The sequence below is a fragment of the Ahaetulla prasina genome, chromosome 8 (assembly GCF_028640845.1).
Source record: "Ahaetulla prasina isolate Xishuangbanna chromosome 8, ASM2864084v1, whole genome shotgun sequence".
Classification (NCBI taxonomy): domain Eukaryota; kingdom Metazoa; phylum Chordata; class Lepidosauria; order Squamata; family Colubridae; genus Ahaetulla; species Ahaetulla prasina.
The window spans coordinates 90941830-90957115 of NC_080546.1; the positions used below are offsets into that span (position 1 = coordinate 90941830).

At 47.5% G+C, this 15286-nt stretch overlaps 1 protein-coding gene across 3 annotated transcripts in view; it reads left to right on the top strand.

The window, feature by feature from the left end:
* The window catches only part of HTT (huntingtin), a 126412-nt gene that overhangs the window by 106074 nt on the left and 5052 nt on the right, over positions 1 to 15286 (top strand). For all 3 annotated transcript variants that reach the window (XM_058193447.1, XM_058193446.1, XM_058193448.1), the window contains 7 exons: positions 2582 to 2737; positions 3462 to 3652; positions 5966 to 6080; positions 7916 to 8129; positions 10748 to 10853; positions 14149 to 14311; positions 15113 to 15273. In XM_058193447.1, coding sequence (XP_058049430.1) covers positions 2582 to 2737; positions 3462 to 3652; positions 5966 to 6080; positions 7916 to 8129; positions 10748 to 10853; positions 14149 to 14311; positions 15113 to 15273 — 1106 coding nt within the window. The remainder of the gene's footprint in view (positions 1 to 2581; positions 2738 to 3461; positions 3653 to 5965; positions 6081 to 7915; positions 8130 to 10747; positions 10854 to 14148; positions 14312 to 15112; positions 15274 to 15286) is intronic.

Genomic DNA, 15286 nt, shown 5'->3' on the forward strand with positions numbered 1-15286 from the left:
ATAGAATAAAATTTTCCCTTCCAATCCAAATAACCACATCCAAAGCTTTTCATCTCCCAACCCCCTCCCCATTACATAAAATAACTTCCTAATTATTCAAAGGCAATCTGATATTTCTTAATCTGATATCCTTTCATTGTTACACTTAATCGTAGCCGTGTTTATGCGTATTTTAGCCTTTTTTTTTTTTTTTTTACTTTATTTACTAGGTTCATAAATCTCTCCAGATCTGAGCATCTCACATCTTAGTGCCTGAAGATAGGTAGTCCTCCACTTACGACAGATCATTTAGTGACCGCTCGAAGTTACAACAGCACTGGAAAAAAAAAGTGGCCGGTGACCGTTTTTCACTTAACTTAACGACCGTTGCGGCTTCCCCATGGTCACGTGCTCAAAATTCGGACGCTTGGTAAACTGACTCATATTTACGACGGTTGCAGCGTTCCCCTTTTTGCGTCCTCCTGACCAGCAGAGTCCACGGGGGAGGGGGATTCATTTAACAACCGTGTTACTCATTTAACAACCGCGGGGGTTCCCTTAACAAATGCAGCAGGAAAACAGGAGAAGGCTCGCTTAACAAGTTTCTCACTTAGCAACCTAAATTCTGGCTGGCAAGGTCGTAAAATGCAATCCCTCTAAGGAACAAGGAAGTGAGCTGAAGCCACTTCCTACAGTCCCAAACTGCAGAATAAAAAGGATCCAAAAATGAGCTTGTGGAAATGACAGAAGAAGAGACCGGGGCTCCATTGCACCTCGTAGCGGAGATTTCTGGGAACTCCAAAGAGCAGAGGTGGGGAGCACTTAACACCTCTCTCAATTAGCAACAGAAATTTTGAGCTTTTGTTGTCATAAATTGAGGACTACCTCTTTAGGTATTATTATTATTATTATTATTATTATTATTATTATTATTATTATTATTATTATTATTATTATTATTATTATTATTATTATTTATTCGATTTTTATACCGCCCTTCTCCCGAAGGACTCAGGGCGGTGTACAGCCAAAATAAAACAAACAATACAATATACAATTAAAACCCGAATTAAAAAACTTATTACACCATTGGCCTAAGACTTTAAAACATATAAAACTAAAAAACCCATTAAAATTCATAATAAAAATTTAAAAACCCAATAAAAACCCAATAAAATTTAAGCCAGCCCCGCGCGAATAAATAGATGTGTTTTCAATTCGCGGCGAAAGGTCCAAAGGTCAGGTATTTGGCGTAAACCAGGGGGAAGTTCGTTCCAGAGGGTAGGAGCCCCCACAGAGAAGGATCTACCCCTGGGGGCCGCCAGCCGACATTGCTTGGCGGACGGCACCCTGAGAAGTCCCTCTCTGTGTGAGCGTACGGGTCGGTGGGAGGCATGCGGTAACAGTAGGCGGTCCCGTAAGTATCCAGGCCTTAAGCCATGGAGCGCTTTAAAGGTAGTGACCAAAATCTTAAAGGTAAATAATCAAGAAAACGTATGAAGAATTTCAAGATCCATGTTGTGACCTGTCGGCTGCCAGCCCCTCCAGCAGCCGAATCGGAGGAGGAGGAGGTGTGAGAGTCAGGGTTAGCATCAAGGCAACCTGAGCTCTGAGGAGGAAGAGGGAATGGAGCTGTCAGAGAGAGAGAGAAAGGCAGAGCCTGGGCCGTCCGTCAGCCCTCAGATGGAGGGTCAACAGCCCCCAGGTCTGGAGGGGGCTGATGAGGAAGAGGAGGAACAACTGGGTCCAGTGCCTGACTTACGAATGCACAGAAGGCAGAGGAGAGGAGAACAGTGGAAATCTATGGGCAGGTCCTTGGGACGGAATAGCCACTGCTGCTAACAAAGCCCCACCCTAGCTCTGGGGATAAAAAGTAGGGGGTGGAGATGAATAGGTGTGGCAGACAACTATTCATCTCCCTGCCAGACAGACTTGTTAGCCTGCAGTGAGAGAGAAACTTTTTGTTGTGGCTGCCGGCACCCCTAATAAAGGAATCTTTGAATTAACTTCAGAGGGTTTCTCGTGTTTGGGGAGCTGGGTCAGAACAATAAGTTTCTTCCCAAACCCCGGCTGAAAAGGCCTAGATAATAAGTAATCCAGGGTCAAATATGGGATCCTTTATGTTGCTAAGTGAGAAATTTGTGAGTTTTCTCCCGTTTTCCTTGCAGTTGTTAAATTAGTAACATCCAAACAAAAAAACGAATCACTGCAGTTGGTAAACTACTATCCCAGTTGTTAAGTGAAACTGGTTTTCCTATTGACTTTGCTTGTCAGAAAGTCACTAAAAGGGGATCGTGTGATCCCGGGACACTGAAACCTTCGTAAATATGAGTCAATACCCAAGTGTCTTAATTTTGATCCCGTGTCCATGCTGCAACGGTCATTAGGTGTGAAAACGGCTCATCGGTCACTTTTCTTGAAACAGTGATGTTGTAACTTTGAACGGTCACTAAATGAACTGTTGCAAATCTATATTAAATACCTGTATTTAAACATTTCCTTTCCAGGCTTCCTTCTGTCTGAACTCTTACGCAAACAGGTAAGATCTACGACATGAAGGGTCCGCTTATTTTCATACGTTCTCTGGCTTATATCTTCGCAGCTTTTAGCCGTCTCTGACTTATTTACGGAGAGAAATCAGTTTGAAATGATGTACGCGACGTTAACTGAACTGCGGAAAGTCCACCCGCCGGAAGACGAGATCCTCCTTCAGTATTTGGTCCCCGCTATGTGCAAAGCAGCGGCTGTTCTTGGCATGGTAAGATTTTCGGAGAATCACAGGCAGTCCTCGATTTATGACCCACGATAGAGTCCAAAACGTCCTGTGATGACCCAGGGCACGGCACAGAGGTAATACTGGCAGCAGATAGTTCAAACCGCCCCTTTATTGCTCCAAATTGCCCCAAACGCTCCCATGTTTCTGGCAAGTCCCAGAACAAAGTGATGAAACGCACACAGACACACCTCAAGCAGCCTCCGGCTGCAAATAGTCCACCCCAACACTGTGAGCAACATGGCTGCAAAGCAAGAAATCCAGCTGGGCAAGTCAAGGAGTCCTGGAAGCAAAAGAGCCAGGCAATTAATCCAGAAAGCCAGAAAAAATGCAAGGAATTTAGAAAAGTTCAAACGTTGACACTCAACACTCCAGGAATTCAGCATTTGCTCCCAACAAATTCCCTTCCCCACAGCATCTCCTTAAGTCTCCAGTCTTCAGGTGTGCCTTGTGAAGAGGGGCGGAGCGCTCTCCTCCCCCAAGTAGTCAGGTCAGCCTGCATTGTTCTCGCCTTCTCTCCACTCTCCATGTTCGCGGATCAGAAGGGGGTGGTCCTTGCTCATCGCCTCAGCTTTGGCTCTCACGTTCACTGTTTAGACTCTCTTGGTCATCCTGCTGCCCTTCCTCCCTGCCTACAAGCCGTCCCAATCCTGAAAGGCCCTGGCCTAAATTCAAACTGACCCCCCTCTGTCTTCATTGCATCCATCAGGATAAAGCTGTGGCGGAGCCCGTCAGCCGCCTGCTCGAATCGACGCTCCGCAGCGCGCACATGCCGAGCCGAATTGGCGCACTGCACGGCATCCTGTACATTTTGGAGTGCGATCTCCTGGACGAGACGGCGAAGCAACTTATTCCGGTCATCACCGAATACCTGCTGTCCAATCTGCGTGGCGTTGCCCAGTAGGTCTTGATAGGAGAAACTCCTCGCTAAACTTATCATCCGACGGGGGGGAAAATGGAATTGTGGAGGAAAAAACCACACACATCAAAACCTAACATGGTTATCTATTTTGGAGTGGTGGAAGAGGCATTTTATTGAAATGCTAAAACAGCCCTGGGAAACTTTAAAGGAGAATATTTGTAGCTCATGGTTGAAATGAAGGATTCTTGGTGCTCTCTGAGATTGGTAGTTTTCTTGCAGACGTTTCATGATCTGTTGTGACCTAGGCCCAAGAAGTTATTACCAGACACAATCAGTCCTAAACAAACATATTTTATTAGAACAGCCGAGAATTACTTCATTCTCAGCTTAGTCCAAATTAATTCCAAAACAAATCCTTCAGAAAAAAGTCCTTCGGCCTTATCACAAACCTTTGTCTTCTTTGGCAACCTGCCAAAGGCTTTTCTTGGCAAAGCCCCACAAAGAAGAAACAAGAGACACCGACAAGAAACAAATGTAGCAACATTGCTTTCCTACAAAGAGCCCAAGAGCCTTGCTGCTCTTTTAAGCCAGTCATCTCCTGGCCTTACTCCTGAGTCGTCCTTTTTGCTTTAGCTGCTCTTGATTTCTGGCAGTTCTTCGCATGGGTGCACTAGGAACAGGCTCCTCCTGTTCCTCTGCTGTCTGCCTCCGGAGGCTCTGGAGTCTGTGCATTGCTCCCAGATGGCCCTGGGTGCAGGACTTCCCCTGACTCCAGGACTGACCCATTGACCTCCCCAGCCTCCTCATTGTCTGACTCTGCTCCAGCTCCGCAGGCTGCTGGTGGACCACAACATGACCCAACTAGGTAACACGGCCTTATCGCAAACCTTTGTCCTCTTTGGCATCCTGCCAAAGGCTTTTCTTGGCAAAGCTCCACAAAGTTCAGAAACAAGAGACACCAACTAAAAACAATTGTAGCAACATTGCTTTCGTACAAAGAGCCCAAGAACCTTGCTGCTCTTTTAACCCTTATGGGAGGGGCCAGTCATCTCCTGGCCTTACTCCTGAGTTGTCCTTTTTGCTTGGAGTGCTCTCAATTTATATTCTAATGGCTGGCCCTGTGAATGTTGGTGGGAGAGCTTCTTTTGTCGGGCTGTTTATTGTTAGTTCTTTGGCAGTTCCTCGATTGAGGCATTGGTTATTTCTTTAGGTACTGTTTTATTTTTATAGCTAGTCCTCGACTTACGACCACAATTGAGCCCAGAATTTCTGTTCTTAAGCTGAGACATTGGTTCAGTGCGTTTTGCCCCATTTTTACGACCTTTCTCAGTTGTTAAATGAATCCCTGCAGCTGATAAGTTAATAAACCGATTGTTAAGTGAATCGGGCTCCCCCATCGATTGTGCCTGTCAGGAGGTCACAAAAGGGGATCACATGACCCCGGGACACAGCAAACGTCATAAATATGAGTCAGTTACCAAGCGACTGAATTTTGATCCCATGATCATTGGGATGTTGCAAAGGTCATAATAGAATAGAATAGAATAGAATTTTTATTGGCCAAGTGTGATTGGACACACAAGGAATTTGTCTTGGTGCATCTGCTCTCAGTGTACATAGAAGAAAAGATACGTTCATCAAGGTACAACATTTACAACACAATTGATGATCAATATATCAATATAAATCATAAGGATTGCCAGCAACAAGTTATAGTCATACAGTCATAAGTGGAAGGAGATTGGTGATGGGAACTATGAGAAGATTAATAGTAGTGCAAATTCAGTAAATAGTCTGACAGTGTTGAGGGAATTATTTGTTTAGCAGAGTGATGGCCTTCGGGGGAAAAACTGTTCTTGTGTCTAGTTGTTCTGGTGTGCAGTGCTCTATAGCGTCGTTTTGAGGGTAGGAGTTGAAACAGTTTATGTCCAGGATGCGAGGGGTCTGCAAATATTTTCACAGCCCTCTTCTTGATTCGTGCAGTATACAGGTCCTCAATGGAAGGCAGGTTGGTAGCCATTATTTTTTCTGCAGTTCTAATTATCCTCTGAAGTCTGTGTTTTTCTTGTTGGGTTGCAGAACCGAACCAGACAGTTATAGAGGTGCAAATGTCAGTTATAGAGTGAAACTTTTATAACTGTGAAAAACAGTCATAAGTCACGTCTTTCAGTGCCGTTGTAATTTTGAATGGCCACTAAATGAAGTGTTGTAAGTTGAGGGCTATCTGTAATTGCTTCTTCTAAGGCCGCCCAGGAACGATTTAATCCTCTTTTACATTTTTTCAGTAGAAAAATGAAAGAAGAGTGTATTTTTAATGCTGATCTCTGTCATATGTTTGTCTCTCTTAACAGCTGTGTGAACCTCCACAACCAGCAACACATCTTGGTCATGTGCGCAGTGGCCTTCTACTTAATCGAAAATTACCCTGCTGATGTCGGACCAGAATTCTCTTCCGGAATTATTCAGGTAGGGTTGAGGTCTCCGGAGAGTTTCCCACGTGGCCTTAGGGCAAAGGATGAAGCAAAAAGAAATTTCACTTGGTGTATCCCCACGCCTTGCATTGGCCAGTCTCAAAACTTTGCTCAGCCATCCTTCTTTGTGTCAGGCCTGTCCCAACTTGGGCGTTTAGGAAGGAAAGACCCTCGACTCCACTTGTAGTGAAAGGCGTACAGGTAGTCCTCGACTTACAGCAGTTCGTTTATTCACCGTTCAGAGTTACAGCGGCACTGAACCATGTGACTTACGACCGTTTTTCAAAGTTACGACCTTTGCAGCATCCCCAGGGTCACGTGATCAAAATTTGGAGGCTTGGGAACGGGTTCATATTTAGGACTCTTGCTGTGTCCCAAGGTCACACAATCCCCTTTTGCGACCTTCTGACCAGCAAAGTCAGTGGGGAAAAGCAGATATTCATTTAACAACCGGGTTACTAACTTATCAACTGCCGCGATTCACTTAACAACTGTGGCAAGAAAGGTCGTAAAACGGGGCAAAACTCACTTAACGAATGTCTCACTTAAAAACAGAAATTTTTAGTTGTAAGTTAAGGGCTACCTCTATTTTTACTAAAGCCAAGTGCTTACAAGCCAGATCTGAGGATTCCTGCATAAACCCGGTATTTTTCCCCTCAGCCATCCCTCTTACGTCCTATGAGGTTCAAATGAGTAATTTTGGTAACCGATGTGGGTATTTAGGGATTTTAAATGCTGACCGATGCTGCAACTAGACCGAGAATCGGCGTTCAGGTAGAACCAACGCCTATTCCCCAGTGAAGCTGCGGCATCGGTCAGGCATGGGTTGCTACAGCCTGATCTGCCTAGAGACTGAGTCATAGTTTTTTGACCACACCCCTTCCTCCTTCCTGTTGGGCCCAGTTTCGACTCAGTCTGCCTGAGAGAAACATCTCTAGTAGATCTGGCTTCCAGCCCATTTCTGTTCCATTCTTTCAGAGTCATTGAGAGTTTTTTGACCAAAATTTTTTTTCTAATCAGGTAAACTGGTACGTTTAGAGACTAGCAGAGCCGTACCGTTCTAAAGTTTGGTGCCTCTTCGCATGCCATTCCCACGCCTGTGTCTGTTGTGTTTGCACCCCCCGAGCCGGCCCTCCTGCCAGAAAGTGACTTGGAGCCGGGCCTGCTGCCAGAAAGTGACTTGGACAGTGAGGGGGAAGGGCCGTCAGGACTTACCTTGGAAGCACCAGCTTCCCTGGCTCAGCTCCAGGATCCAGAGGCAGGCCAGCTGGAAGAGATAACGAGGCCTCCGTCCCCTGACTCTTCCCTCCCCCCCCCGGCCACGCCTGCAGACCCAGCTGATGGCAATCAGGCTTGGTTGGACCCTAGGTTTCGTAGGCAGGAGAGGCGGGAACAACAGAAGCAGGGGAGGGGCAGGCCTAGGAAGTGCTGAGTCATGGAGCCACACCCCACAGGATATAAAAGGCAGCGAGAGCTGCTGTGTCTCTTTGTAGCAGGCAAAACCATTGATTGACTAAGAGCTGAAGTTTGTTCCTGGGTGACTCACCAGCATCGTGGAAGATAACGAGGGCTCTTGGCAGACGCTGGCTATTCTGCTGCCAGAGCTGATAGTGCCGGCTAATTAAGCCATCACTTGGACGGAGGCGAAGGAGGACAGAACAGTGTCTTTGGGTCATTCAATTGTTGTGTCTGATTGGCACCTCTGGTTCCTGTCATCCCTGTGTCCCTCTATCTCCCCCCCCCCCCGCCTCCCACATTTCAGGACAGGCTGCTATCAAAGCGAACTGGCGCGACGCAACGGCAGATCTGACCTTTTCTCGTCTCTTCCAGATGTGCGGAGTGATGCTATCCGAAAACGAGGGATCCACCCCGTCGGTGATCTATCACTGTGTGCTCAGAGGTCTGGAAAGGCTCCTGCTTTCGGAGCAGCTCTCTCAGCCGGACTGCGAAGCGCTGGTGAAGCTGAGCGTGGACCGCGTAAACGTCCTCAGTCCGCACAGAGCCATGGCCGCCTTGGGACTCATGCTGAGCTGCATGTACACAGGTAAAGCGGCTTTGGTCGTTCCCTTACCCTTTTCAAGGGACTTGTTATTCAGGCCACGATCCACTGACTCAGAAGGAAAAAAAGTGAGAAACGAAGGTATTCGGTTTACGACCACAAATGAACCCCAAAATCCCGTTGCTAAATGAAACATCGGTTGAGTGAATTCCATCCCAATTTACAATCTTTCTCGCCGCCGTTGTTAAAACGAATCGCTGCGGCTGTTAAGTTAGTCACACGGTTCTTTAGAGAATCGGGCTTCCCCCTTGACTTTGCTCGCCAGAAGGTCGCAAAAGAAGATCACATGACCTCCTGAACAATGCAACCATTGTAAATAGGAGTCAATTGCCAAGAACAGGATTGTGATCAAATGACTGTGGAGATACTACAGTGTGAAAAAAAAGACCATAACCCACTCCTTTCAGTATTGTTAACTTTGAGCAGTCCCTAAATGATCAGTTGTAAGTCAAGGACTACCGTATTGTCTTCCATCCTAGCAAGCAAATCATCATCTTTTAATGACCCCATAATCCCTTGCGGTGTGGAGTCTGGACAAGTTTTTACTGGCCGGATGACTTTCCTGTCACCAGTGCTGAGTTTTATTCAGCAGATATATCCTCTTTGTGCTCTTTGAGAGAGAAATACCTGCCTCTACCTAGGATCGAACTCACAGCCTCCTGATTGTGTGGCGAGAGCTCCACCTCTAGGCCACCACACCATTCATCCTAGCAAGCAAATGCTTGTGTTTAATTCATGTGCCAGTGGGACAAGGTTGGGACTAGGATATTGATGGCTAACCTTTTCTGGACTGAGTGCCCAAAGCTCTTAAACCCCCAAAATGCAATGTGTGTGTGGCCCTCCGCACACACCCTGCCCCCAGGCATGCGTGGCAGAGACCCAAAGACCAGCTGGCCAGCGGGAGGCGTGTGCGCACCCATGGTGGAGCTGAACTGGGGCAACAGCTCACGTGCCCACAGAGAGAGGGCATTATGTGCCACTTCTGGTTTGCCATCACGGAATTAGGATTTTCTACCGCTGGCTCAAAATGAATCGATCTTTACGACTGCAGTGACCTTCAACTCGTTTTTCTCAACGATCCTGGTTTTGTAGATCCTCGTTTGTCTCTAAGCTGGGTTGTTTTTGTGCAGATGCTCCATTACCTCTGACTTGGGAGCGTCTTCAGAGCTGTCAGTTTTCCTGGTCGGATAACGAAGCACCTCCATGAAAACAACCCAGCTCACCGGCAGCACCGAAACCCTTCACAGCTGGCGGTACAGGCGAATTGCCTTGGATTCTGCCAATCGTCTTTTCTTGTCAATTCCCTTTGATCGATTTCACAAGATCGTAGTAATGATTCTTTCTTTTAAAAAAGTTTTTTATTTTGGACAGATTAAAACACAAGACAAGCATACAATATTTATATATGTATCACTGTTTCTTATCAGCTATTCAAAGCGGTCCTTTCTTACTATTTATACGCATTTTAATTCTATCTTATTCTACTTTTATATTATCTGTCTTTCTTTATTTCATCTACATTTTACCCTGTTGTTCAATTTTGATTATCTTTCCTATTTTCCAACCATTCGTACCATCTACACCAGACCTTATAATATTCTGTATCCTCTTTTTCTTTGATTTCTTTTGTGGGTTTATCCATCTCTGCACATTCTAGGATTTTCCTAATTTATTTATTTATTTATTTATTACATTTTTATACCGCCCTTCTCCCGAAGGACTCAGGGCGGTGTACAGCCAAAAATAAAAACACAGAAATGTACAATTAAAACGACAATTTAAAACCGAGCATATTTAGAAAAAAATGGCCACATTTAAAAGTTTAAAATTTAAAATTATAAACCATATAATAATAAACCCCAGTTAAAATTTTAAAATATTAGAAATATTAAAAATATTATAAATATTAATATTATGCCAGTCCCGCTTGAATAAATAAATGTGTTTTCAGCTCACGGTGAAAGGTCCGAAGATCAGGCACTTGACGTAGTCCAGGAGGAAGTTCGTTCCAGAGCGTAGGAGCTCCCACAGAGAAGGACCTTCCCCTGGGGGCCGCCAGCCGACATTGTTTGGCGGACGGCACCCTGAGAAGACCCTCTCTGTGAGAGCGTACGGGTCGGTGGGAGGCATGCGGTAACAGCAGGCGGTCCCGTAAGTACCCGGGCCCTAAGCCATGGAGCGCTTTGAAGGTGGTGACCAAAATCTTAAAGCGCACCCGAAAGACCACAGGAAGCCAGTGCAAGCCGCGCAGGATTGGTGTTACATGGGAGCAACGAGTTGCTCCCACTATTACCCGCGCAGCTGCATTCTGGACTAGCTGCAGCCTCCGGGTGCACTTTAAGGGCAGCCCCATGTAGAGAGCATTGCAATAATCCAAACGGGAAGTGACAAGAGCGTGAGTGACCGTGCATAAGGCAATTAAACCTTCTTTTTGGTTGGTTCTCCTTCTTCCAATTTTGCACGTGTGCTGCTCTTAATATGTGCAGTATTAAGTATTGTGTATCATTTGTACAGTTTTCCGTTGGGATCCCTAATAAGAATTGTTCTGCCTCTCCCTTCTAATGATTCTTATTATTTATCACCCGCCCCAATTGCGGCTTTAGGAAAAGAGAAAGGCAGTCCCGGACGAAGTGCAGATCTCCACTCGGCAGCTCCTGACAGCGAATCGGTCATCGTGGCAATGGAGCGAGTATCTGTCCTCTTTGACCGGTAGGAACAGAAAGCCAGGAAGAATTAGTCCCTGCACAAAACAAATACAATTTCCCAATTATTTTCCATTTATAAATGTAATTATACAAGCCAGGGTTTCCCCAACCCCTGGACCACAGCCCAGCAACGGGCCTTGACCCATTCAAAACTGGGCAAGTAGTAGATGAGCTCAGGAAGCTTCATTTATGTGAGTGTGTCGTGTCCCACTCCTCCGCTGACGGCCGGGTCAGGGAAATCCGAATCAGGCGTGCCTCTGCAGCTCTGCCAAAGTCCTAGCAAAGTCCTCAAGGCAGGCAGGAGACCAGAAAGTGACTTCAGCAAGATATGTTTAGACTTTGCCTGACTCAGAGAATGCCAGAAAGCAGGTCCTTTATATAGGCCATGGGGTGTGGCTCCATGACTCAGCACTTATCCAGGCCTGCCCCTCCCTTCCTTCTGTTGCCTCCGCCTATCAAGTCTTCTGACACGAGGGTCACTCCAGTCGGCAGCTGTTGGTAATAAACTTTCCTCAGGCTCACATGCTGTGGAGGAGGGGGAGGGGTCTAGTTGCTCCGTTTGCCTGGGCATGGAGCCAGAGCTGGGGGCTGGAGGTATTTCTTCTTCTTCAGCCTGTCGGGGCATGGAGCCAGGGCTGGGGCCGGGAGGCATACTAGAACATTCCTCCGTGTTCGGAAGCAGATAAGAAGACCCCGGCTGCGGTGAGATTGGGCGAGACACAACAGAGTGGTGGGCGCACGCACCTGTTATGTGTGTAAATGGAGCTGCACGCACAATAGCGTGGCCCCGCTGCAAGCCCAGAACCATCCCCTCTCTCCCACCCTTCCCTCCGTGAATCCCGGACAATCCCCCTTTCCTTGGTCTTTGGAGGCAGGGAGGGAGTAATTGGGGTGACATCCAGGACAAGAAGGGTCTAGAAGCAGCCACCTCAGGATGGGATGACTTGATAGCGTTCTGGGCAGCTGAGCTTGTGGCCTTTCAGAGAGGCCACAGAATACAAGCAGTCCTCAACTTACGACCACAGTGGAGCTCTGTTCTTAAGTAAGACGTTTGTGTGAAGTGAGGTTTGCCCCATTTTCTTGCCTCAGTCGTTAAGTGAATCACTGCAGTTGATAAGTCGGTAATCCAGTTGTTAAGTGAATCGGACTCCCCTATTGATTTTGCTTGTCAGAAGGTCGCAAAAGGGGGCGATCACACGATCCTAGGACACGGCAACTGTCATCAATATGAAGCAGCTTGCCAAGTGTCCAGGTTTTGATCCTGTGACCATTGGGGATGCTGCGACAGTCGCTAACAGTCGTGACAAAGGGCCCTAAGTCACTTTTTTCAGCGCTGCTGAAACTTCAAACGGTCGCTAAATGAACTGATGTAAGCATGGAAAACACAACTGACCAATATTGCCGTGTACATTCTGGCCCCTGGAATTTCCTCCTCCATCCTGTAACCGCTGGAGGGCTTGGGCACCATTCCTCAATTCTGCTCTCCTTCTCAAGTTTCTTTTGCCAGGTTGCCATGAAAAGAAAACATGGCAAGGCGTGGTGGAAGTCTGTGAACTGTGTGTTCTGACCTAGGCTTCCTGAGACAGTAAAAAACGCATAATTAGTCCCAAAAACCCTCTTTTTTATTTCAACGGCTCTTTACAAAATAGTTTGTAAAGAGTCCGACAGAAGTCTGCCACAGTCCTTCTGGATAAGGCTGATAAACACCCACCTTTATCTCCCTCGACACGCTGCCAAAGACCTAATTGGCAATTAGCTTTGCAAGGCCACACGGAGCACAGAGTCAAAAACGGAGCTTCAGAATTTAAATCGACCAGCATGAACAAAGTTGCTTCCTGCAAAGGCTCACGTCCCTTTATGTCTTATGGGAGGGGCCAGTCATCTCCAAGCCTTACTCCTGAGTCGCCCCTTTTGTCTTAACTATTCTTGTCTTCTGGCAGCTCTATGCATGCGTGTACTGGGAACAGGCTCCCCCTGTTCCTCTGCCTTGCAGATGTCAAGACTCTGGAGTCTTTGGAGTCAGCACATAACTCCCAGATGGCCCTGGCCCCTCTCTGCCTCTGACGCAGAGCCCTCATCTGAGCCTTCCCCAGACTCCAGGACTGGCCCATATTCCTCCCCAGACTCCTCACTTTCTGACTCTGCTGCCAGCTCCACAGGTTGCCAGCAGACCACAACACTCTGGGGAGGACCCACGTTGTGTTTTCACTTGCTCTGTTGTGCTTTCTGCTGTCAGTTGCCATCCCGGTGCAGATAGCACATTTTGGAAAACTTCTGTGGGATGGCCTGGGTGTCAGTCTTGCCCCAATGCCATCCCTTAACGAAGAAAGACCCTCGACTCCATTTGGTGTGAAAGTTTTACTATACTAAAGGTCAAGTGGATGACGGTCTAGCAAAGCCAGAATTGAAAATGTCTGGTTAACTTTCCGTGTCCAGTTTCTCCCCCCCCCCCCCCATCTTGGTCTCTTACTGTCCAATTATATTTGAATAAATTGTTTTGGGAACTGTCTCTTCAACAGGGGGCAGGCTAGTGAGCCATTGCTTTCCATTCCCAGCGCTTTGACCTTAAGCTGGTGTTTCATGATGGTACGATGAGTAGTTAACTGTTGTGCCTGCGCCCCCCGAGCCGGGCCCCCTGCCAGAAAGTGACTTGGAAAGTGAGGGGGAAGGGCTGTCAGGACTTACCTCGGAAGCACCGGCTTCCCTGGCTCAGCTCCAGGATCCAGAGGCAGGCCAGCTGGAAGAGATAACGAGGCCTCCGTCCCCTGACTCTTCCCCCCCCCCAGGCCACGCCTCCAGACCCAGCTGATGGCAATCAGGCCTGGCTGGACCCTAGGTTTCGTAGGCAGGAGAGGCGGGAGCAACAGAAGCAGGGGTGGGGCAGGCCTAGGAAGTGCTAAGTCATGGAGCCACACCCCACAGGATATAAAACCAGTGAGGGCTGCTGTGCCTCTTTGTAGCAGGCAAATCAACTGATTAACTAAGAGCTGAAGTACTGTTTGTTCCTGGGTGACTCATCAGCGTCGAGGGAGATAACAGAGACACTTGGCAGACGCTCGCTAGTTTGCTGCCAGAGCTGATAGTGCCGGCTAATTAAGCCATCGCTCGGACGGAGGCGAGGGGGGACAGAACATTAACCTTCCCTCCTCCCATCATATCAGACTGGCAGCTAGCCAAGTGCGAAGCTCCAACCTACAATGGCAGTCCTATCATCGGGGGGCCCTGAAGTCAGGGAGAAGACCTGGAGGGAGGCACTGGCCGGCCGGCCCTGGAGACTGATGGTTGGGGTCTCTTCACAGGGTCAGGAAAGGATTCCCCTTCGAAGCCCGAGTGGTAACTCTGATCCTCCCTCAGTTCTTGGATGACTTTTTCCCCCCGCAAGATGTGATGAATAAAGTGATTGGAGAATTTTTATCCAACCAGCAACCCTACCCACAATTTATGGCGAAAGTACTCTACAAGGTAAGGTTTCATGACATAAGGTAAGCCATTGGTGGTGCATTTCATATATAGGTAGTCCTCGACTTAACAACCAGAGGTGGACGTCACATACCGTAACAACCACTATTTGCCCAGCACTGGAAAGGTGAGTGCAGCATCACAAAAAAAACGGGAATTCGCTCACGTGTGCCGTCCGCACACGCATCCAGCGTCAAACAACACAGCAATATAGGACGGGGCTACGGGTTCGCCCGAACCGGCGGCAGCCCATGATTGCTTACAACCACAATTGAGGCCAAAATGTATGTCGCTGAGTGAGAAATTTATTAAGTGCGTTTTGCTCAGTTTGAGACGACTTTCCTTGGCACGTTTGTTAAGTGAATCCCTGCAGTCCTTAAATTGGTAACCCGGTTGTTAAGTGAATCCGGATTCCCCCGTTGACTTTGCTGGTCAGAAGGTCGCAAAAAGTGGATCACGGGACACCGCGACCGTCATAAATATGAATCCGTTGCCAGGCGTTTTGAGTGTAAATCACGTGACCATGAGGATGCTGCAACGGCTGTGTGACAAATGGTCATAAGTTATTTTTTTCCAGTGTCGCAAGTTTGAACGGTCACTAAGTGAACTACCGTAAGTCGAGGACCACCTGTATTCTTAAGTAATAGAATTTCTTTTTAAATATCATTATGCCTAAAATCCCTTAGTGGATGCAGGACGCGATCAGCACAGCCCGAAATAATAGCGTTTTAGATATTTGTCGCCTCAACCTAACGGCTTCTCCAAAACTTCCGAAGGATGAATGATGGCTCTTGATTTCTCCAGGTCTTCCAGTCCTTGCATACGACGGGTCAGTCCTCCATGGTCCGAGACTGGGTGATGCTGTCGCTCTCCAACTTCACGCAGCGGACGCCCATCGCCATGGCCATGTGGAGCCTTTCCTGTTTTTTCGTCAGCGCTTCCACCAGCCAGTGGATTTCAGGAATGTATCCTCCGACA